Source organism: Phaseolus vulgaris, chromosome 10, assembly GCF_000499845.2.
Source record: "Phaseolus vulgaris cultivar G19833 chromosome 10, P. vulgaris v2.0, whole genome shotgun sequence".
Taxonomy (NCBI): domain Eukaryota; kingdom Viridiplantae; phylum Streptophyta; class Magnoliopsida; order Fabales; family Fabaceae; genus Phaseolus; species Phaseolus vulgaris.
The window spans coordinates 5,697,057-5,720,702 of NC_023750.2; the positions used below are offsets into that span (position 1 = coordinate 5,697,057).

General features: G+C 28.9%; 3 protein-coding genes across 3 annotated transcripts; all 3 read right to left on the reverse strand.

The window, feature by feature from the left end:
- Window positions 1–3,329: 3,329 nt before the first annotated feature.
- On the reverse strand, window positions 3,330–6,836 carry LOC137818917 (uncharacterized). Its single transcript, XM_068622573.1, has 5 exons — window positions 6,579–6,836; window positions 6,445–6,494; window positions 5,460–5,565; window positions 5,294–5,352; window positions 3,330–3,754 (listed from the first exon to the last, which is right to left on the reverse strand). Exons 1-5 carry the CDS (start codon window positions 6,672–6,674, stop codon window positions 3,703–3,705), a joined length of 363 nt encoding a protein of 120 aa, XP_068478674.1. The 5' UTR covers window positions 6,675–6,836; the 3' UTR covers window positions 3,330–3,702.
- A 1,935-nt stretch (window positions 6,837–8,771) lies between these two features.
- Window positions 8,772–13,022, reverse strand: LOC137818959 (uncharacterized). The gene is made up of 4 exons (XM_068622628.1): window positions 12,910–13,022; window positions 11,513–11,639; window positions 11,324–11,396; window positions 8,772–9,249 (listed from the first exon to the last, which is right to left on the reverse strand). Exons 1-4 carry the CDS (start codon window positions 12,977–12,979, stop codon window positions 8,977–8,979), a joined length of 543 nt encoding a protein of 180 aa, XP_068478729.1. The 5' UTR covers window positions 12,980–13,022; the 3' UTR covers window positions 8,772–8,976.
- A 6,322-nt stretch (window positions 13,023–19,344) lies between these two features.
- Window positions 19,345–22,846, reverse strand: LOC137818466 (uncharacterized). The gene is made up of 4 exons (XM_068621913.1): window positions 22,664–22,846; window positions 21,227–21,353; window positions 21,049–21,121; window positions 19,345–19,832 (listed from the first exon to the last, which is right to left on the reverse strand). The coding sequence occupies exons 1-4, from the start codon at window positions 22,710–22,712 to the stop codon at window positions 19,566–19,568; spliced, it is 516 nt and encodes a 171-aa protein (XP_068478014.1). The 5' UTR covers window positions 22,713–22,846; the 3' UTR covers window positions 19,345–19,565.
- Window positions 22,847–23,646: the final 800 nt, after the last annotated feature.

The window sequence follows — 23,646 nt, forward strand, 5'->3', positions numbered from 1 at the left end:
CAATTTGTACCTAGTTCATAAATAATGGTATCTCGTGAAAAAAACTAATAAGTTCTAAAGTAAAAAAAAAAAAAAAGAATTAGCCTAATAACATAAATGGTAAAAACTGGAACAAAATTAGCATGATCATTTTAATAATTCAATTTTGGAATTTTATAGTTTTAATGACACGCACTTAGGAAGTTGTTTGGATAGTTTTGTTTGGTTTCAAGGTACTAGAAGTAGAACCAACATTGTTACTGACATAACATGAAGGCGATTATAGAGTCCTACAAAGCATTTGATGAGATTTTAAAAGTTGTGTCAACGTCAAAGTTGATGAAGAAGACCTCCAAATTATAGTTGGAGAAACTTTTTTGTGGGTTTTGTTTCATTTAATGTTCTTAGAGTTCTTTTTTTGGTCTAATGATCTAGTTTACTTCATGTTGGTTATGTTAAACTGATATAAATCTAATCCTATTTTGGACATTGTAAATGTATTTGATATCAAACTTGGTTATTTGCCTTTATTTCAATATAAGACATGTGGGCCATAATTGTTGTCAATCACAAAAGCATTTGACTCACAAACTCCTTTATTTTTCAAAATCTTTTTTATTAGTTATTATAATTAGAAAAAAGACAAGAAATCACAAACATTTTTCTTTTTACACACTTTAAGAATCATACAAGAATTTCGTAAAAGAACGTATAAATATATTCATTTCAAAGAAATCGTTGTAACAAATTGAATAAATTCGTAACAACAATAAAATATGAGATTGAATCATGAGTTTTCAAATACTTACTTTTCATTAATTATATACATCCAACCATTACAAAACAATTTATATGAAGGAACACGAAACAATTAGTTTGTCCTAAACAACCAATCACTTCATTTATCATATTCATCCTATCACATTTCATATGCATTAACCCTATTACATTTCTTAATATATACAAACAAAACTATTATGCTCACCATTCAACTAACTACAATAGATAACATGAGATATTTTGCTTTCATCCTCTTTGTATTTAGTTACTTTTGCAACTATCAAATATTCTTCCTATGCTTCCAAAATCATTCTATCAACTTCATCAATCTTCTCATCATTCAAATTATCTCACTCAAAATAATTTTAATGCACATTCTTAAAAAAAACTAGTTCAAAAAATAAACAAAATGAAACACAATATTAAAAAAACCTAACTTTACCTTCCACTTTGGACACCCCCGAAAACAACCTTCCTAGGTTTCTTGTGTTTTGAGAAGTTAGAAGCACTTTTTTATTTCAATTAAAGTACTTATCCACCTATGTATAATGAGTTATGTCGAGTTCATTGGCATTCTTCCATCCATCAACGACCTCATGTAACTTTAATAATTTTGTTTGTCCACCTCAACAAGACCATATTTTGATCTGGATCTATGAGTCCATAAAACTCATTGGGATAAGTAGTATTATTAAACCAGACAAAGCAACAAAAAGACACTAATATTTTCATTGTTTAACTATTTAACAACATGAAAAAACTATCTCTCCCTCCTCTCTATCTATTTAAGGGATCAAAGGTCAAAGAAGAATTAAAATAAACAAAAATAAAAACATTTGTCAACTCGTGACCATATTTTGATCACTTGATTTTATTAAAATACTCAAATAAAATTCACTAATAAAATTCACTTGATTCCATTAACAAACACATAATTAAAATGCATATACCTATTATCTAAGAGTATCCATTAAAGATAACTATTTAATATCAATCACATACTTCACCTACAAATATCGTATTCACCTTATATATGAATATTATTTAATATGATTTGAGGAAAAATAAGTGCAATTTTTCTAATTATAAGTTCAATTAAATTTAACAATTCCAAATGTGTATTTAAATAAAAAAAATACATATCATTTTGTTAAGGAGAAAGGAAATCAAAGAGAACTATAATTAAATAGAAAATTATAATTAAATACATAATTTTAATTACCGATTTTAGTTTACTAGGTATTAGAAATAATAAAGAATTCTTGCATATTTATTTCATTATCTCTTTCTCTTTATACACTATATATTTTATACAATCCCCTCACTTGTTCAATTTGGATTTTCACTATTCTAAAATGAATATTTTAGGTTGTAAAATAAACATTATTAATTTTACGAGACTATCAATAGCTAATATCAGGTTTACACATATCAAAATATTAAATGTTAATTTCTTATTATTATTTGACCCAACCCCACATAATACTTAGCTCCTATTAATTTAGTGTTAGAAAATAAGTTAGATAACTCTAACATGTGCTTTTATTAAAAAATTAAGATAGCATAGTGCAACTTTACTAAAGTACCCATTGTATTATTGATAGTGTATTTTAATATATTACTTGTTTTTGTTTAATAAATATATTATCTATTTTATATACTAGACATTTTAATATTTTCACATGGAAATATATTATTATTTACATTTTGTCTTCCATCTTTTTTTTCTTCATTTTAGTAAAATTATTACTGGAAATTTACACTTTGATTCTTGAAAATAATAAACACTCACAAAAATGATTAATTAGGAAACTTTAATAACTTTTCATGAGGAATTAAATCATATTTTTATATTGACAATCATTTAAAATCTAAAACATTTAATACATAAATCCATTAAATTTTTTTTTAAAAAATATAATCTTGGATGTAATACACACACTTAGTTTTTACCTTCCAAAACATAATTATTCAAGTTCTCAAAAATAAATCCCAAAATAGATAGTTAGATTCGTTGTCAAGATTCAATTCATGATTATGTGTATGAAAAAGCTCTTGAGATATCATATCACTAAGTCTCCAAAAGAAGAATTAGTTTATGTGTTTCAGTTGAATGATATTGCAAACTAAATTAAAATAAAAAGGAGTGCAAAAAGTAATACCTTCAGAAGAAGCAAAGCAACATACTTTCAATAGGACTGATACAACACCAGAACATTATTGAATAATCTAATGTCCAAACTCATTAAATTAAGTAACTGGCTTTTCATGTACTTAAAAACTGCATATCATAGAGAGCAAAAGACATAAAAAAAAATGATATATTGATAAATGGTATCAAAAGGACAAGCCAACAACCATATAATCTTCTTGTATACCAAGTTAATCCAAATGGACAACCAAATTGACACAGAACAACAATGTTTTGGGGCTTAAAGATTCACTCATACCTTTGCAGTAGATTACACTATCTTGTTTACATTTTGTTAATAATTATATTCAAAAGTATAAAAACATGATTTCTATCTGATTAACAATACAATATTTTTATACTCAAAATAGACAAAACATTTGATCATGATCACTGAGCTCTCACAGGGTAAATTTGTTTATTTGTAATGTTGGTTTTAAAGACCAAACAATAGTTTTTTTTTCAAAGGGAATTGGCACTTAAGGAGGATCAAAGGCATAAACTTTTTGCCCATTCCAATATCCCATCTCAAGTATTTGGGAGGTTAAGAGTATCTCTAGCTATACTCAAACCCTTTTTAGAGTAATTGCTCAAAATGCATTAAGGAGATGTCAGAGAAAGTAGAAACATATCAAGAAGCCAATAAGATTTCAGTAAGATAACCAGAAAGTGGCTTGTTGTGCCCTTGACTTGAGCAATGATCATTGGTGAATTAAAAGCTGAGAAGGTACAATTCAGAAATTTCACAATGATTAGTTGCTAAAGGCACCCTTCACACCCTCAAGGCTCTCCCCCAAGGACGACCTGAAAGGTAAACAAAAAATAATGCTTAGACTAAAAACTTCATCCACACATGCCATTTAGCTCTCTCAGCATATCAAGGTTCAATTATGTTAGCATTAAACTCAAAGTCGTCATCAGTTTTATTTTGAAATTGAATAGCCAATAATTATTATCTTTAATTCTAGTTTTGAATGTCATTTATACTATGATTTTAAATGTAATTTATAGTATAGGTTTTATGTGAGAGAAAGTAGAATTTGAGAAGTCTATTGTGAGACTACTTAGAGAGATTGTATTTTCATTTGAAAAGCAACAGTGGAATAAAAGTTATATTCTCTGTTCACAAGAATAACTTGTTCTGCTTTGTTTTCCCTTTATTTTGCTGTCTACCTTCTATTCCTCAACACCAACAAATTATAATAAGTTTTTTAACATGTATATACTGAAAAGGAAAATAAAATTGATTAAAAAGGTAAACATGAATCAAACATGTTTTCTTATTTAACTTCAAACCAATTACTCTTATTGCCTGTCATCCAACAACCTATATCAACACTACAACTAGAATCAATGACACTTCAAATCTCTGTCCATTTTACCCAAAACAGCACTGTAGAAAAGAAACCAATAAATTTTCTAGCCTGAAGCCAAGGATGATGTTAATCTATTGTTTCCACTCTGAGCAAAACATTCAAGTTCTCATCGACAACCTAAAAATATCTGTTAAATTTCGCCAGACAGTTGAAGTTCTTTATTATAATAATTATCACGCATATATTGCTGTTACTGATTATACATCAACCCAAGATAACTTCTCAACAAGTGCTGGTAGGAGAAGAAAATGAAAAAGTAAAATGAATCAAACTTCTTTTTAAGTTAGAATCAACTTATGCACTTCAACATTTTTAAAAGCTTCACTGTTTATCTACTCCAAAAGTTGAAGTGCATAACTTGATTTTAACTTTGGGGGAAAGTTTTATTTATTTTACCTCCCTTTTTCTTCTCTTATAACTGTTTATGAAAAAGTTTATCCAGATTGAGACTATTATTTTGCTTATTTTACCTCCCTCATCAATGTCCCTTGCCAATCTGGCCTGTTCTTGCAACTATAAATAATTCCCTCTGGCTATATCCTCTCTGCACAAACATATCAGGGTCCTTCAATTTATACTAGCCCTCCAAAATCAGATAAAACTTCAAAGTAACGATATATGACTTTCCTAAGAAACAATGATCTTCTGAGGTCCATTTTTCACTATCCCTACTTTCAATAGTCAACGTATCAACACATGGATCCCAACCAAACAATAAAACTAAAGTTAACTAATAAAAGTGATTCATGATCCAACTTATTTACTTCCCTAGGCTCTCCGTTGACTACTTGGCTTAATCATACAAGCAAATTATGTGTCCTATTTACAGATTTGGGAATTCAATGATATGTTACAATAATGGAAAAAGGGCCACAACTAAATGTAAAATCAAAGTCCATGCACTGCAAAACTTCAACCCTTCCAATATAAAAAATTCCAAGCATCGAGTTGCACAAACTATACGTACTTATGCATGCAGTATTTGTACTCTTGACTGCGAGTTAAGTCTTTTTCTCCCTCTTCAAGCTACAAGAAAAAAAAAATTCAATTCAATTGAAAAAGGTATCTGAACTCTATTGAAAAAGGTATCTGAACTCTATTGAAAAAGGTATCACACGAAGAAATTTCCTCACCGGGTCACTCTCATAGATGAGCTCATAACAAGCTGGTGAAAGGCATCGCAGAGCACAATTCTCCCTTGCTATCGCTGATGATTTGCACGACCAACCCCACAACCCACTAACCACCAAAAAGAAATAATCATAAATGTAGATCAATAGTTTCCAAACATCACACATACTCTACAAAATTCATTAAATTTCCAAAAAAAAAATCCACCCTAGAACACCAAACAACAACAACAAAGAATAGCACTGAACTAGAAACAGATATGGTTCAACTATAATGGTAAAAGAAATGAGTCAACAAGGATGAATATGTATCAACAACAGTTGCTGAACATCACAAAAATTCTACAACCCAATTAAATATCCACGAAATAAGAACCAGACCAGAAACAGCAAAACCAAGTGCACTTGACTATAGATATCAGCATAGCTGTGAACACGCTTTCAATTATAATGGTAAATAGGTTAATAACAAATTTAGTAAATATACAATGTAGTCCTGAAAATATGTTACTTGCTATGGTCCTCCAAACACCAAAGTTTCTGTTTATACAAATTAGTCCTCAAAATTCTCAACTTGCTATCAAATTCACTCTACACAAATTGCTGTCAAATTAACTCTTACCAGATTCTCAAACTGCTATCAAATTCACTCTACCCAAATTGTCAACTTGCTATCAATTCAGTCTACCCAAATTCTCAACTTGCTATTGAGTTCACTCTACCCTAATTCTCAACTTGCTACTAAATTCACTACCCAAATTGTCAAATTGACATCAAATTTACCCAACACAAATTATGAACTTGCTCTCAATTTCAAAGTCACTCTACCCATATTCTCAACTACCTAACAAGTTCATCCCTTTGGATACGAATTTTGCATAGACAAAACTTTTGGGACCAATACAACAAGTGTAACATCGTTAAGCATGAAAATGTAATTCACTCTAAAAGACATTCTACAACCCAATTCCTTATATTTTTTACGAACCCGTCGATATCAGCGTAGCACTGCATCTTGTTTTTCCTGACTTCGGAATCCTGCCAGATACCCAGATATTAAAATCAGTCGAAAAACGAAAAGGGTAACAGAAAACACAAAAATAAAGAGGGATAGAGGCTTACGGAGATTGGGTGAGAAGACTTGGCAAGGAGTGTTGGGCAAAAGAGTGAGGATATTAAGAGAAGAGATAGGAAGAAATTTGGTGTCGGAATCAGCATTCTGAAAGTGATTGTTATGTGAAAATCAAAGAACAATGAAACAATTCAACTTTGATGAGAAGAACCAAAGCTAAATCAATCATGCAGTGACAGTGGCTAAATGCGCTATTCCTCAAATCAGTTTCACATTAACAACATCTTTTGCAGTACAATGTTTTACCCATTATGTAGGATCATTTGTAATTATTAATAATGAAAAATTTTCAATCATTTTTTTAGTATACACATTTTAATTTACAAAAAAATACTTATCATCTATGTACCACACACACGAATACAAATACTCTTAGACCCACGGACACAAAAATACGTATAATTTTTAAAATGTAAAACACGGAAATACGAATTTATATATTATATAATTATAAATTATATAAATTGATAATAAATATTTATGTGGATAAGTATGTTTCAGACTTTGTTGGAAGCAAGGAAGATGCTTTTCATGACTAGTTCAAAAGAATTTATTCCTTATTTTTATAATTATAATAAAAATTTATACAATAAATTTGAGTTTTTAGAAAATTATTGTATTTATCCATTTTAAAATGGTGTTAGAATTATCAGAAATTGAATAAATATTTTTTGAATTGAACATTTCACCAATAAGAGTTCTTCGAGTGTCATATGAGTGGCGACACCAATACGTGTGTCTGATCTCATAGTTTATCATAAATGATAATTATTTGTTATTTTAATAATAAAAAAGAATTTTTGTAACCATTTTTAATGCATACATTTTTATCAATACATTTTATAATTATCTTTAATTATTATGTAATTGCAATATTATAAAAGTTGATAAAAATATTTCTTTTTGTAATTATTTGTTATTTTTTATATTAATTTTTTTATAACTTTATTTCAATAATTATTTTATTTTATGTTAATAAATATTGTAATATCTATTTTTTGAGTTTTATTTTTATTTTTTATTACCATAAAAATAAATAAATACACAACAGTGTAGATAAGTATTTCCAGTAGTTATTATAAAGAAGGGGTACTATAGTATATTACTTTACTTTCTTTTTAGATATTAGTGCAGATTAATATGATACATTAGTCATATTTATAATAAAATGGAAAAATTAAATATGCCAAATACATGATTTTTGTACTATAACGAAGGTGTGATAAGTATATATGAAAATTATATGTTATAATAATTTATTTTCTTTTTCTTTAATATAGAATTACTTAAAATTGATATTTTTTTAAAATTTCTTATGTTTTAATTTTACATCAATAAAAAAACTAAACTTAATTTAAAGAAATTCCTTATAAACATTATCATCGTAAATAAACCTAAGTACATATTTCAACTTAAAAGAATTACAATAAAGTGAAAAAAAAACAATTCTTAGTGAAATACCACTTTGAAAAAAAAAATCCTATGCATACATATTAAAAATAACAAATGATTTGAGGTGGATGTATGAGATGTACAAATTGATTGACTCTTTTTTTTAAGGATTGTCAAGTTTTTTTATGGTTAAAAACGAATAATGATTCACCTGCAGAATACTTTATGACGCTCAAGTGAGTGAGAGTTTAAGAATATGAGTAATAAATGAATGAGAGATATTGAGTTTGAGAATAATACTCATTGTGGTGGTATTTATAAGCTTTTAAACCTGTAAAATATCTCACTATTATGGCTGAATATTAAGTACTTTTTATACTTGTTTTTCGTCTATTTTTTCTATATCCATTCCAAAATCTGTAAGTGATGTTTTAACCCATCCTGATCGATGTCAAGCCATGATTGATGAAATAAGTAAGGTTGACTTAGACTTAAATCTCCTCTTACTTAATAAAAAAAGATTAAGATGAAAAAGAAAGAAGGGGCACTAAGACATATGGGGCATTGTTGTAAAAGAAATTGAGAATAAAAAAACTCAATTTTTACTAATGCATGTTATTCTTTCTATGCTCAAAGAAAAGAAGTAAAATTTATACATATGGTATGACCTATAAAAGCTCATAAGGTAGCCTTCACCCAAATGAGGTCCTATGAGTTTTCATTTCAAACATATTTATCAGTCAGATAAAGCTCATTACAGAAACCAAGATATTAGAGATGAGTCAATGTAATAGAAGAAAGGAAATGGTTTTAGATAATAATTGTATACAATTTTATTGAACAAAGTTTATTTACATGCATCTTATATAACCTTTGACAGAAAAAATAAAGTTTTTATCAACTGCCAGTTTATATCTAACATGGAAACAGTTTCAATCCTATGTGTACAATCAATATAATTCTACCATTCTGTGTAATAGACTTGATGAGCAATGGCTACAGTGAAGAACTTTGAGCCTTTTTCTGGAACCACACAGCTGCAATGGTCACAAGGGAAGCATAAACTGAATTGGGTATCTTCTTCACCAGTTTCCCAACACCTGGAACACCCTCAGTGGCTCTCTTTGTTGCCACTGCCACTGTTGGTGCTACAACCAAAGTGACAATAAGTTTTTGGCTAACAACAGTGAATGTATCAGCTGTCATTTGCAGAATGAAATCAAAGAATTCTTCACGGTCAATATCCCCATCAAGGTTGATATCACAATTCTGTAAATTGTTATATGAATCACACTTTTTAGTTCCAACACACTAATAATTATAATATACATGAAAAAAAAAAGAATCAAATGTAGCTGAAGTATTATGACAATTTCTTTTGGTATGAACAAAGTTGTACTTTTACATTTAACATAGTTTAGCATAAACAATAAAAGACCATTTGAAGAAAAATGAAAAGGTGCCTCTCAATTCCTAGCACATGATAGATTTTGCCTCTTTGTTGATTCTTGTTAAAAAAAAGGGTAAATCAACATAAATCAAAATAGTTAGCTTCTTGCAAATAAAGTAAAGCTTTAATGGGAAATGCAGAACCCCTTTGATAATTTGCATGAAAGGCATGTCCAGCACAATTGTTAGACTCAGAAATTCACAAACCAGAGTGTCTTGTGCACTTCTACAAAATAACAGAATTTAAGAATCCGCATCACCAAAACTTACATTTGTATTCCAACCATGTTCATGGTATTGAAACTTTCCAGTAGCACTGCTGAATCACTCTTGACTTATCTTTGAAATGTGATGTGGAATGAATTCAAGTTTCCTAAGGTATTTCTGCATGATCTTCACCCAAGGAAAAGTTTATCTTCTTTACTTTACCCCATTCTACTAACGTGATTTATGTATTTGAAATATGTTGTTTGGTTTTCACTTATCATGCAGATGATGCAACCTTACACAACAATACTGACAAAGGATCTTATTACATTTCCCCTAAGATGTATAACCACACTGATAAGCTTCTTAAGTTAGAAATCAGTACCTTCCAGGCAGAATGATGATCAACATATCAAAGATACAATTCAAAACATTATAAGCAAATTGTCAATGTTTGAATCCATCAAATTTCAAGATATTTTCCTTGTGTTCCAATACGACAAATATTTCACATCACTTAAAAATACCCTCCTCCTCTAATAAACAAAGACGCCTTTTAACAAGGACAAAACCATGATAGAGCATTGAACATCAAAACAAACAATACTTTGAATATAGTGACCTTATTGATACTTGCAAAATTGAAGTCAACACACTTTGTGGCTTGTAGTTAATGTTTTGTGATGTATTCCCATCCATCATCGGTTAGAAAATAGTATTACAATTTATGACGTCTTTTGGGATTGAAAACAAACCTATTCACTGAACACTATAGCACACAATTAGTACACAACTCAAACCACACCACAAACCATGGGCTTTGAACCAAAGTAGTCAGTTATGTTATCCTGCCCACAGATTATAGTCTGTCATACACGCTACAAGTCCCTGACATTCAGGCAATGTTTGAGTTGATGAAAGAAGATGGAGTGGAATATTTATTGCATTAAGTTGTATGAATTGGTAAGATGAGTATGAAATATAAAGGAAATTAGTGCGACCTATTCCATCCTTTTTTTATTCTCCCCTATTTGAGAGAGGAAAGAGAATATTTTTTATTATATCTTAACATATCTAAAAAAAAGAATGGGTATATTATTCCATTATGTTCCATAAAATCAATGTGAGCACTAGTGAAAACAAGGAGGCATCCTTTCATCTTCACCCTTCAACCATCAAGTTTCTGGTGCTCCTAAATTTTATATAACTTTAATAGCCACGAAATCCAGAATGTTGAAGTCCTTCTCAAATTGTATACTAAGATTCATTACTTGACTTCCATTTTGAGATATGTTGTAATACAATGATGATTTATATATCTTGACTTGAAACATGCTTTAATACAATCAGAATTTTCATTTGCCATTTTGAATTTCTCTCATTATCACTTAAACTTTCACCAAGTATGCACTTAACCATAAATACATCTGACATGGTTATCTCTCAAATGAACCAAAACTCAAACAAAAAATTTATTAGATGAAGCAGGATTCCTACTGGTATTCAAACTCTCCTTTGTTATCATGATGGAAAAACCAAATTAGTATTCTATTATTAAAAAGATAAATTCATTCAGTACATAACATGACTATAACAAAAAGCGCCATAGCTTAGATTCGTTTCCACTGTGCAAAACCTTTACATATATAAATAAATAGTTTGATCTCATTATGTTACAACAAAGTACCTCTTTGACTTCTTTGACTCTGGCTTTTGATGGAGGGTCAAAATGGGGACCAGGTATATACTTGTTGATATCACTATAACATAGAAACAGGTCTCTTTTAGAAGAAATAATCAAATGTATTCAGTAGTTGAAAAACATATCATCAAGGCCACCAAAATGTCAAAAATAACAATGAAGCAGCTTTCTTACTTGTACACAAGTAAAACAGCAATATACAGATCTTGAAAACTCAAGTTTTCAGTTTCCTTTTGATTCTGTACTTTGTCAAAAACTCGATCTGTTATCTTTCTTATTTGCCTTTTCCTCCACTCCTTACCTGTGTAAAATGCAAAGCTATTAAACATTAGCAACTGAGCACTGTAATTTGACCACACAATTATGTGCTACTTTTAATATGCTGTATCTTACATAAGCAAGAATGTCATGTCCAGTTAATGAAGGCATACAAACTGAATTGCCATTAAATCCAGTTACCACACGTTCCTGAAGAGTGAAAGTTTTCAACCATCAAAAAGTGGTTTTATAGAAATACCAATTATGCTGAACAGAATAATTAATAATTTAGGGGTTTGTGTTAACAGTTAAAAGTTTGAAAGATTCTGGAAGTAATATCAAATTAATATCTTCTGCCTGAATTTAGGCTACTTTTGGTTTAGCTGTCAAAAATCACTTTGTAAAATTCAAAAGTGTTCAATTCCTGGACGGAGACCCTAATATTACAGCAACTTTTCTTGCTCTCATACTTTCTTAACCATTTTCCATGTTTCCCATCTATCATTTTCTCTCTTAAAATGGTTTATTTTCTATCTTACATCTCAAGTTGGGTTACATAACCAAATCCAAATATTTATTTAGTCTTCCCTCACTCTGAGCTTTCTTGTCCTCTAATCTTACACATGTAAACTTCTCACATTCTGGCCATCAAATCACAGCCTTTGCTGTACACAGGGAACAAATGATGTCACTGGCCACAACGTATCCCAAAAAATGGCATGACTTTAAACTTCAAAAGCACAGCATCAAACACCCCCAAAGCATGATTCAACAAATAAACAACCCCTTTAATGGGATTTACATAACTTCCCAATTCAAAAGCTTAATTTCCAGCAGAAACCAAACATAAGGGTTTTGAACAGCTTGAACAACCGTCTTGTTACTACTTTACCAGAGTTATCAAAAATTCAAATTAATCCACACCCCACTTGAAAAGCACTATCATTTCCTTCAAAAATACCATATTTGGTACAGCATGAAACCCCAACTTCCCCAATTTCATACTTTCTTCCATAGCACAACACAGCAATAAATTCAATCACCGTGAGAGAGATAAGTGGATTTATACAGTATAAAAAACAAATCTATGTTTCAAGTTTCAAGCTTTTGATCTCTTGTTATTATTACTATTAATTAATATTTGGTTCACTATACAAACGACCCTTAATTGTGGGCACAAAAGGGAAATTCCAAAACAGAGAAAAACAAGAAGAGAACAAATGAATGAAAAAGGTGGAGGAACTCAAAATCAGAAAATGGAAGGAAAAGAGAAGGTAAAAACAAGAACAAATGAGAAGGGACACAAGGAATACCATCTAACTTGTCAAAGACTTGTCCCATGGTGTGATACCAACCAACTGAAACAAGGTTACTCTGTCTCATTTGAATCTTTGTCTCTATGGTTGTGGTAATATACCAAAAGAAATTAATTTCGATTGAAATAAAAAATATTTATTTGAAACTACATCTAACTTGATAAATAAAAAGTGAAAATTTTAATACAAGAAAAAATTTAAGAAATCAAAATAAAATATTCAAAATATTAAAATTTATATTAAACTAAAAAATATAAAAACAAGCGATACCAAGGCATTTTGGTCCAAAATAGATTTTTCATAAAAAAAATTGACTTTGTCACATACAATTTTCTCATTTAATTTTTTTTTTAAATAAATTCTGCGTGAAATTCTCTTACTTAATAATTCTTGAGTGGGTTTTTTCTTCGTAAAAATTAATTAGGAAACTTTAAAATAAAAGTTCATGATGTTTTGTAAGACTATAATTATAATTAGGTAAAAAAGATTAATATCATACACATTTTGTATTAAACTAATTATTACTTACTTTTACGATTGTATTTGTAACTCTTAAAAGGCAAACGTCAACCATGGAAAACTATAAAAAAAAATTATTATATTAAATATACCTACTTCATTTTATATTTATTTTTTAAAATGAGTAATAGCATTTGATTTAGTATTTCTAATTATTGTTTGAGTACACTTATCAAAATTAAAATGACACTTAACATTATCAGAAATTGATATAGTGGCATCAAAATTTTAGACTTATTTTTTTCTGAAGTTAGATATGGCTAAAGTGATGTTGATAAATTCTCATATTCATCAATTATTTTGATTCAGTTCAATAATTTTAATGAATGGTTTATTTGTTTATCATTAAATTAGAAAATAATAAATTATTTATACGACAAAGCACTTTATGATAATAAAAAAATAAGTTAAGCGTTTTATGATCTTGACGTGAGAAAAATGTATAATTCAAATATTTTAAAGGTTAAATTAAATTATATATAGATTGTATACAGCAAATGATAAAAATAAGTGGTAAAATATTAAATTTCTAATACTAGCTTTTTCTTATAATAATAAATTTTTGAATATATTATTGAAGAGAAAGTACATATATTTACAAATCTATTTTAATTAATACTAATTTTTTAAATCTATACATGTCTTTTAATTACCATTTTTATTTCTTTTACGAATAAAGGTTTATATTTATTTTATTAAATTCATTATTCCAACAAATTTTAAGGATATATTTCAATAAAAAAAACTCAAATAGTAAATCCATACTTTTCGAATTTAGTTTTAATATAACTTTTTCATAGTATCAATAATTAAAAATGATTTTAAAGATAAATTTTAAAGTATATAAATAAATTTCACACTATCATTTTATAAAATTGAGTTACCAAAAGCTAAAATTCTTATGAGTGGAAAGTAATTTTTATATTAGAAAGGATTTACTTAGACTTAAGTCTAAATTTTAAGATTATATCATATTTTATTTAAACAATTACTTTTTGATAATTTTTGCTTAATTTTTCTTTTGTAAAACTTTTTGCTAGTTGTTTATTGTTTTAATTGATTTATATGTAAATTTTAATTATACATGTACATGAAACATTTATTTTATGTGTTTATGTGATGAGTTTTGATATGATGAGTTATAAACATAGTTATTTTAAGGGAAGAAATACTATATTGAGATGTTTAGGTTGTGTATTGAATTAGAGATATTTTGACTATTAATATTGGAATCACATAGAACAAAATATCAGGGGATGAGAGTTGAAGAAGATTTATATGACCTAGTATGCAGTGTGAAAAACAAAACTTTGTCTAGTAGGTCATAGGGATTTACCCTACCACATGAGAGGAAAGATGTTCTATCATGTAGCTTTATTGTAGTGAAAACTTAGTGAAGATAATATGATTGGTGTAAATCTTTGAGTCTAAATCAATGCACATGTCTTCCATAAGTAAAGTCAAGTATTTGCGATGTATGGCATGAGAAATAGCTAGTTGGACTGAGAGTTTAACACTTGATTTAAATTAAATGATTGAGTGACTGAATATATGAATGAGAGGTGATTGTTATGTGTGTGTGTTTATGATTTTACCTTGTCTTATATCAACTATGATGATATTGTGTTACATGGGAGCAGATAATGTTAGAGGAGGAAAATCTCAGTAGATATAAGACGAAGATATATAAAACGATATATATATATATATATTATATTTTTGAATTATAGTTTTATTGTTGAAAGTATGTAAATATAATATTATTATTTATGAAAAGTGTAACACCCCGAAAAATAACATCTAACTATTACAATACAGGTTCTACATATTTCTATACAAGCATAAAGTTTTTCAAAACATTCCTAATACATGATTAAGACATATAGAAATACAAATATTTACAATATAAGTTTCAACATCAACACCTTAAAGCTCTTCAGATCCTTAAACAAACACCTGTAAGATCATCTGCTCATGTATGTAGTACAGTCATCGCAGTTCAAACACAACAAGAAAAGCAAGGGTAAGCTAGTGAAAATAGAATTTTATAATATACACAATTAAATCAAAAGAGAAAACCAAGTTACATGATCAATTTCTCAAATTATTCAATCTTCTTCAAATCTCAACAATAAAACAATCACATAGATCTCACATGGATCTACACATTCAGAATATTCAACAAACAACGTCTTCCGGAATACTCATATTAAGTAAGTCCTACCAGAGACTAATACTTGATCCAAAGATTACCAGCGAATCCAACAGAAAGGATCAGGGTAAGTTCAATACAATCCAAGTTGTGCATCTCATATGTCACGGTGTGCATGAACTCCCTCATCAGCTTCTCACCACCTCATATCTTAGTCTATGTGACTTAGATCATCAGTGAAGCTCGGAGATCTCTGTTACCACATAGACATTAACACTTAATACACAACAAACATCAGTCCATACATTATCCCAAATGTATGAATTCAATTCCATACCATTTTGTCATGCTATATCATTCAAAAAGTGATCCACAATATTTAAAAGCGTAATTAACATAAAAAAACAACACTTAAATATTAAACCATCAAAATATAATATTTTTACAAATTTATAATATATAAACAAACAACCCAATATATAAACACACAACATTCCTGCAAGAAAAATTGAATATTGGGACCACGTCCCTTCCGCATTTAGATCTTCTATCCTAGGGTGCTATTAAAAATTAAATTTAGCTTCTCTTACATCAATTGCTTGTTTTCCAAGCAACTTTTAGAATTTTATTCCCCACAGTTTGGATAAGCTTCAAGATTTACGAACCTAATGCAAGTTATCCAAACAGAACAAAAATTCAGTATATAATAGAATAAGTTGAGAGGATTAAACTTCTCAACTGACCACACCAAGATTGATGACTAAATCCTAAGGAAAAAATAGAGAACAAAGGATTTTTGGAGTAAAAATGAACTTACTTTGTTTGAAAATCTGATCGGGTTGAAATATTCCTTAATTCGCCAACTACAACGTGGCCCGATCATATTCTAAAATAGATGAAGATTGGGAGAGAAAATTAAGAGAGAGGGAGAGAAGATAATATGGAGAGAGTGAGAGAAAATGAAAGGTACGAGGGGCTATGTAGCTTTTTAAAAAACGATGTTACAAAAAGAAAAATTATTTTAAAAAACATCAAAGATAAATGAAAAATAAATTTTTTTAAGTGATATAGATGAAAAAAATTATGATAGTGATAATTCTAGTTATAACTCTTTTAATAAATACAAATATTATGAATTGTTTAGTTTAATACTAATGTAAGGGTTAATGGAATGTTATATACTACAACTTATTTATAAAAGTTTGACACTTAATACTTATGCTGCAATTTAAGAAAATTGTTAAAAATATAAAAATATCATTTATCATTAATTACTTTATTTTAAATAATCAACTTGATGATATGATTCCCTCTACCATTTTTGTATTTAATGACATTTATAAGAAACTTGCCTCATAGGTATACTCAAGTTTTAACAAATGTTATAAATATATGATTTGATTATGATAGAGATATGATTTCAATATTTTATTAAATAAAGAAATATGATATGATTTGATGTGGATATATTTTATCCAATATTTCTTATTATTAGATTTTGATTTCTTTGTTTTTACTTAATTCCTTCTTCATTATAAATAAAATATTGATGTATACCTAACACACAACTATAAGTAAATAAATTAAGATATAAAAAAGTAGAGCAAAACCACTATTTTTAAGTTTTCATTTTAATTTATTTATTCAGAGATTTATTAGAAAAATCTCTTTTTTTTGTCACGAACTAAACTACAATTTTCCGTTTCATATAGATATATAATTTTACATCATTAGTGTTATATATAAACTATTGTGTACAATATATATTCATTTATTTAATAATAAACGTAATTTACACAATAACTAAAAAATGTTGCTATGCAAATTTAATAATAATTAATATTTATAATTATGATAGGGTTTAATTTTAAGATAATTGATTTTCACAGTACTTAAATTTATTTTAAGTTGATTGTGTTATCAATTTAAACTATAGAATGTAAATGTTTGGAGTAAATTAACAATATCAACTTTTTTTAAATAAATGTTTATTTTGAAAGTTTCATTTTTAAATATGATTTTTACTTTAAAAGGAAAACTTAAGAATTGACCTTATTCACAAGATTTTTATGAACATTTTGGTTTTATAAACTTTTTCTTTTGTGTCTTTTTTTACATGAACTTTTTGACCCCATGTGAAGTCCTATGGGCCGAACTAAATTCAAAGGCCTAACAACAAAATTCGGTTGTTTCTTCCTACACATCCATCCATAGCTTCTTTTGACACCCCATGTTTCTTAAAATATAAAAAAAATTCTTTTTTTCTATTGATGTCTTTCATTTTGGGATGGATGATCCGAAAAACTTTTGACTATAGAATTTAGAAGGTATTTGATCTGGAAATACTTTTCGAATTTTACAATGCATGACATGTAAATTAAAAAATAAATACATTTTGAATTATATAATTCAGAAGGTATTTTTGGATTTTTATAATGTATTTTTTTTAAAAAAAATTATTTTAGATTGTGGAATCCACATAAGGTATTTCCGAATCCAAAAATACCTAATGGATTCTACAACCAGAATGTGTAAATTGAAAAAAAAAATAGATTTCAGATTGTAGAATTCCGTAGATATTTTCGGATCTAAAAATACCTTCCAAATTCTAAATCTAGAATGTATTACATAATCTGGAAGCTAATTAAGACTTCCGGATTATGTAATCCGGAAAGTAATCATGCATCTGAAAAAAGTCTTCTGGATTACATAATCCAGAAGCTAATTATAAATTTGAAAATGACTTCCAGATTAAGTAATCCAGAATATTATAGAGGGACATTTTTGAAAATTTGAAAATATATGGAGGTGAGAGAAGAAGGTATGGAGGTGCAGGAAGAAACAGTCACTTTTTGACCCTATGTGAAGTCCAATGGGCCGGACTAAATTCAAAGGTCTAACAATATTCGATTGTTTCTACCTGCACATCCATAACTTCTTTTGGCACCCCATGTTTCTTAAAATATAGAAAAAAAGATTCTTTATTCTATTGATGTCTTTCATTTTGGGATGGATATCCGAAAAACTTTTGATTATAGAATTTCGGGATCTAGAAATACTTTTCGAATTTTATTTTTGGAACTTTAGAATGTATTTTTTTAAGAAAAAAAAAACCATTTTGGATTGTGGAATGCACGTAAGATATTTCCGAATCCAAAAATACCTGATGGATTCTACAATCCAGAATGTGTAAATTGAAAAAAAAAAAAAAATTCAGATTGTAGAATTCTGGAGATATTTTCGGATCTAAAAATACCTTCCAAATTGTACAATCTAGAATGTATTATTTTAAGGATAAAATGGTTTTTTCATCTAACCTATGGGTGCCGGGAGAAGCTATGATGTGCAGGAAGAAACGGCTCAAACATCGAGGAGTGTGTGAAGCTAAAAAATAAAATGGAGAATTTGAGAATCTACTAAGCAAATTCCAAACAATTGAGTGCACAATGGGCATTGTATGAAGGAAGCAAATTGAAAGGAAAATTAGAATAATTTAAAGTAATATACATACCAAAATCCTTACATTCAGGATTTTTCATGAGCATCACATGCTGATGAATCTTATCTATCTATCTATCAAGAATTGGCATTGGTAGATATACTCAAACAACTTCTTATGCATGTTATTCCCAACATGATAAAAGAATAGTAAAATCTATACAATGCAAGTTATGAAAAACTCATATGAAGTCATGTGAGATTTCATTTCTAACATATTTATCAGTCAGATCAAAGTAATGATAGAAATCATGAAGACATATGAGTAAAGGAAAGAAAATAATTTTCAGTTTCATTGAAGACAGTTCATTTACATGCATAACCATATCCTTTGACATAAAAATCAATATTTGGACTTTTGTCCAAAATGCCAAAAGGAATCATTGTTTTCATCAACTGCCACTTTATAAGCAATGAAACCTTTGTGTACAACAATGAAGAAAATTCTATCTTCCTGTGAAACACACAAGTGAGCAATGAATGACTAAGAATCCTGATTGTTCTCTTGGAACCACACAGCTGCAATTGTCAAAAGGGCAACATAAACTGCTTTAGGTAACCTTTGCACCAGTTTCCCAACACCTGGTACATGTTCAGTAGTTTTTTTTGTTGTTGCTGCAACTGTTGGTGCAACAACCAAAGTGGCTACAAGTTTTCTACGAACAACATTGAATGTTTCAGGTGCCATTTGCTTAATGAAACCGAAAAATTCATCACGATCAATTTGATCATCCTTGTTGTGATCACATTTCTGCATATTATTTCATGAATTACACTAAATTCCATAGACCATCGATTGTAATATACAGGAAAAAAAATTCAATGCAGTTATGCAATTATTGACAAGTTATGTTTTTCTGAACAAATTTGTGCATTTAACTCATCTTCATATAGCTGATATAACCATATATCAAACGACTCCACTAAGTAAGCATAAAAAGAAAGAAGATTCTTCGAAAAATGAGAACTCTCATGATAAAAATGTTCCATGGTGATTCTGATTGAAAAGCATGAATTACAACAGCTAGCTTGTTGAAAATATAGTAAAGCTCTAATGGAAAGTGGAATATGTTAGGGAAGTCTAAATTGTTTGTTCAACTTTTGAACTGTGACTTATATATCTATTAGACAACTTTGTTTATGTCAAATAGTTTTATAAGATGAAGTCTGACAGAGTATATGTCAAATGATATGTGCAATGACATGCCAAGTCTAATTCATGGTATTGAAACTATCCAGTGGGAGCTGAATCACTCATAGTTCTGAAATGTTATGTGTAACAAATTCCAAGTTTTTTAAGGCATTTCTGTGTGATCTTGTTCACTCCTAGTGATGATGATCTTCTTTTGCAGCATTTTAGTTAATGTTTTGTGTTCTATTGTCATTCCATGATTTACATTTTAAATTGTGAGTTTCACCGAATAACTTATAACTTATTGTTAGTACACAACTCAAATCTTTTTGAAAACCATAAGCTATTGAACAAAATGGTTACTTACATTCTCCTCCCCTCAGAAACTGGCTCAACACACTCATCCATATGTGCCCTAATCATCTAAGTTAGTGGCAATTTGAGCACATGATAATAGAATAGTCTTTGTTACATTCTCCTTCCCTCAGAATGTGAGTCATCACACTCTTCTAATTGTTGATTTCACCAAATAAACACTTAAAACACATCTGAAACAACACAACTATCTCTCAAGTGAATCCAAAACTCTAGCATAAACAAGTTAATATACGAAGCAGGGTTGCTTCTCAGATTCAAACCATCCATTGTTACTAAATTGAAGCAAATGAATTGGTAACGGATGATTACAAAGATAAAGAAATGTGTACAGTGTACAGTGTATTACAAGGTTAGAACAGAAAGCACCTTAGTATAGATTTATTTCCAGTCTAAAATTTGCATATTTATAAAGTAAATAGAATACTTAGTTTGATCCCATTATGCCACAATAAAGCACCTTAATGAATTGTTTGACTGTGTCTTTTGAAGGAGGATCACAATGGGGACCAGGAATATACTTGTTGATACCACTACAATGTAAAAACATCTCATTTTAGAAGAATTGTTCAAAATTTATTTAGCATTTCAAAAAAATATTATCAAGGCCACCAAAATATCGAACACAGGTTTCTTACTTGTACACAAGTAAAGTAGCAATATAGATATCTCGAAAACTCAAGTTATCAGATTGCTCTTCATTCTTGAGTTGGTCAAAAACTTGGTCTGTTATCTTTTTAATTTGCTTTTTCCTCCACTCCGTACCTGTGTACACACAAGCAAGGACATTCAGCACTACAACAACTGTATGCTATGTTTATTGTGCTGCATCTTACAGTTACACATGAAAGAATGTCATGCAGTTAATTAAGGCATAAAAACTAAATACCAACAACGAAATCCAGTTACCTCACTTTCAGGAAAAATGAAATAATTAAGATTGTTTTCAACCATAAAGGAAGTGGGTGGGTTTAATGAAGTACAATTATGTTTAACAAAAATATTAATAATTTAAGAGTTAGTCTTAACAGATAAACATGTGAAGTAATCAAACTCTACGGGATCTGCTTCTCAATAGATAAACCAAGTAATCTCAATCATAATTGAGAAAATTAACCGTTAATAGCAAAACAAATGATACATATATTGGAATTTTAACTGTTGATTTGTCAATGATTGAGGAGCCAAATCCAACTCCAAACTTAAAATCACAGGGTTTGATGTGCATACATTGAAGTGATGGGACATTTAGAAATCCAATTGTGAGTCTAAGAAAGTTAAGCAACATATTAAAAAGAAGATCATAAATCCACTTTCTTAATGTTTTTGGTTGGAGTTGGTTTCAATTTCTTATCTAGATTTGGCTATCACTTTTATCACATTAAATGTGTATTAAATGATACTTCTTATTGTGAGACTTGAAAACCAAAGAAACAGACCATTAAATCATATTTGAACAATAAAGGTTAAAAGAAAGATGCTTCTAACTTTTTAAAGTGATCATATGACCACTAAATGACTTCTAATATTGATAATTCCTACATGGTTGTATGACCCAGATCTATGTATTCCTCTCTCTCTCTCTCTCTCTCTATATATATATATATATATATATATATATATATACATATACTTTTCATGACATCGATCATCATTAACATGGTCATCGTCATAGGCCTTCTAAACGGAGTTAGATCCAAAAGAGCTTAAAACTGACCTGTAATTCATGAAGATATTATCCAAATGTGCATAAAAAGAGCATGTTTTAAAGGGTGCAGATCTTTGCAGTTAAATTTAACTGTAGAGAATCTTGATCTGAAGTAGTGAAGAAATGAAACAAGTGGGGGGATGAAAAGGGTGCAGGAAGAGAAAATCAGAAAATGGAAGCAACAGAGCAGAAGTTGACAAGAAATGAATAACTGAGAAGGAAAATAGGAAAGTATAAGCAATGGATCCAGGTTCTATTCATGTTTAAAACAACAAAAAAGCATGAAATGAAATGCAGAATGCATGCACATCTATATTTATTGTTGAGAAACATAGTATAGAGGATGTTTGTAAGCAAGAACACATACCAAGTAACTTGAAGAAGATTTGTCCCAGCCATGATATGATACCAAACATTTCCTTGTTTTCTCAGAGTGTGCTACCCTGGTTTAGGTAGCTTCCAACCAAAGATATTCTTGTTTCCAGGAAAATGCCAATACCAAACATCTCAACCAAGCTAACTTTCTCTTTCAAGCTTTTATCTTAACATTTGACAGTTGGAAGTTAGAAGTTGAGAGTGAGACTCCTTTGGGACATAGACCATGTACTCCATCCTAGGTTATTTTTTGGTACACTTTTCTTTTGTTGAACTTTGGGTCCAAGTTATCTGTAACATGTTTGGGTTCTTTATTTAAATTGATGTACACAACAGTTATTTTATAGAATTTCTCAATGTTTCTTTAACAGTACCTTTGACCATTCTTTATTATTTTGTGAAAATGAAGAAAGGAAACTTTTAAAAATACATTATTCACTTTCTGTTCCTGAACCAGCTGTCTTCTGCATAAAGTAATTCTGGTTAGTTTGGAATATCTTTAGCATAATACAACTTTTCTAGTGAGTTTTTTTCTTTACATAAAATACAGAATGTCTAGTTATATTAAGTGAAGAAAAAATAGATAAATGAAAATAAAAAAGGTAAATGAAAATGTTAAAATAAATTAAAAGTTAAAAATATTTAATTAGAAAAAAAAGAGAGAGACAAATAAAAAATAATGTAAATCATTTTAGAAGAGCAATTTACTTTCCTAGTTCTTTTTCTCCTATTCCTTTTCTTCAAATAAATATAAATAATTCATATCTTTTCCATTTTCACGTCCTCCTCTCCGTACCATTTCATGCAAATACTGGTTCAAACATTTTACTTGAATGATAAAAGTATATGGACATTAATCAATACAAATTATTCTTAATCAGCATCATACTGAGATAACATTATGTTAGTAATATCCGAAAAAAAAGCAATCAATTTTCTCTTCTTCTATTTCTCTGATATATATCTTATAGGCAT

Excerpts from the sequence above, each read along its gene's own strand:
- LOC137818917 (XM_068622573.1), bottom strand. The coding sequence starts at position 6,674 with ATGCTGATTCCGACACCAAATTTCTTCCTATCTCTTCTCTTAATATCC. Across the intron at positions 6,495-6,578 it reads AGTCTTCTCACCCAATCTCC|GATTCCGAAGTCAGGAAAAA; the intron begins GTAAGCCTCTAT and ends GGTATCTGGCAG. Across the intron at positions 3,755-5,293 it reads TACAAATACTGCATGCATAA|GTCGTCCTTGGGGGAGAGCC; the intron begins GTACGTATAGTT and ends TTTACCTTTCAG.
- LOC137818466 (XM_068621913.1), bottom strand. The coding sequence starts at position 22,712 with ATGTTTGGTATCATATCATGGCTGGGACAAATCTTCTTCAAGTTACTT. Across the intron at positions 21,122-21,226 it reads GCTACTTTACTTGTGTACAA|TGGTATCAACAAGTATATTC; the intron begins GTAAGAAACCTG and ends TTTACATTGTAG. Across the intron at positions 19,833-21,048 it reads CAGTCAAACAATTCATTAAG|AAATGTGATCACAACAAGGA; the intron begins GTGCTTTATTGT and ends AATAATATGCAG.
- LOC137818959 (XM_068622628.1), bottom strand. The coding sequence starts at position 12,979 with ATGAGACAGAGTAACCTTGTTTCAGTTGGTTGGTATCACACCATGGGA. Across the intron at positions 11,397-11,512 it reads GCTGTTTTACTTGTGTACAA|TGATATCAACAAGTATATAC; the intron begins GTAAGAAAGCTG and ends TCTATGTTATAG. Across the intron at positions 9,250-11,323 it reads GAGTCAAAGAAGTCAAAGAG|AATTGTGATATCAACCTTGA; the intron begins GTACTTTGTTGT and ends AACAATTTACAG.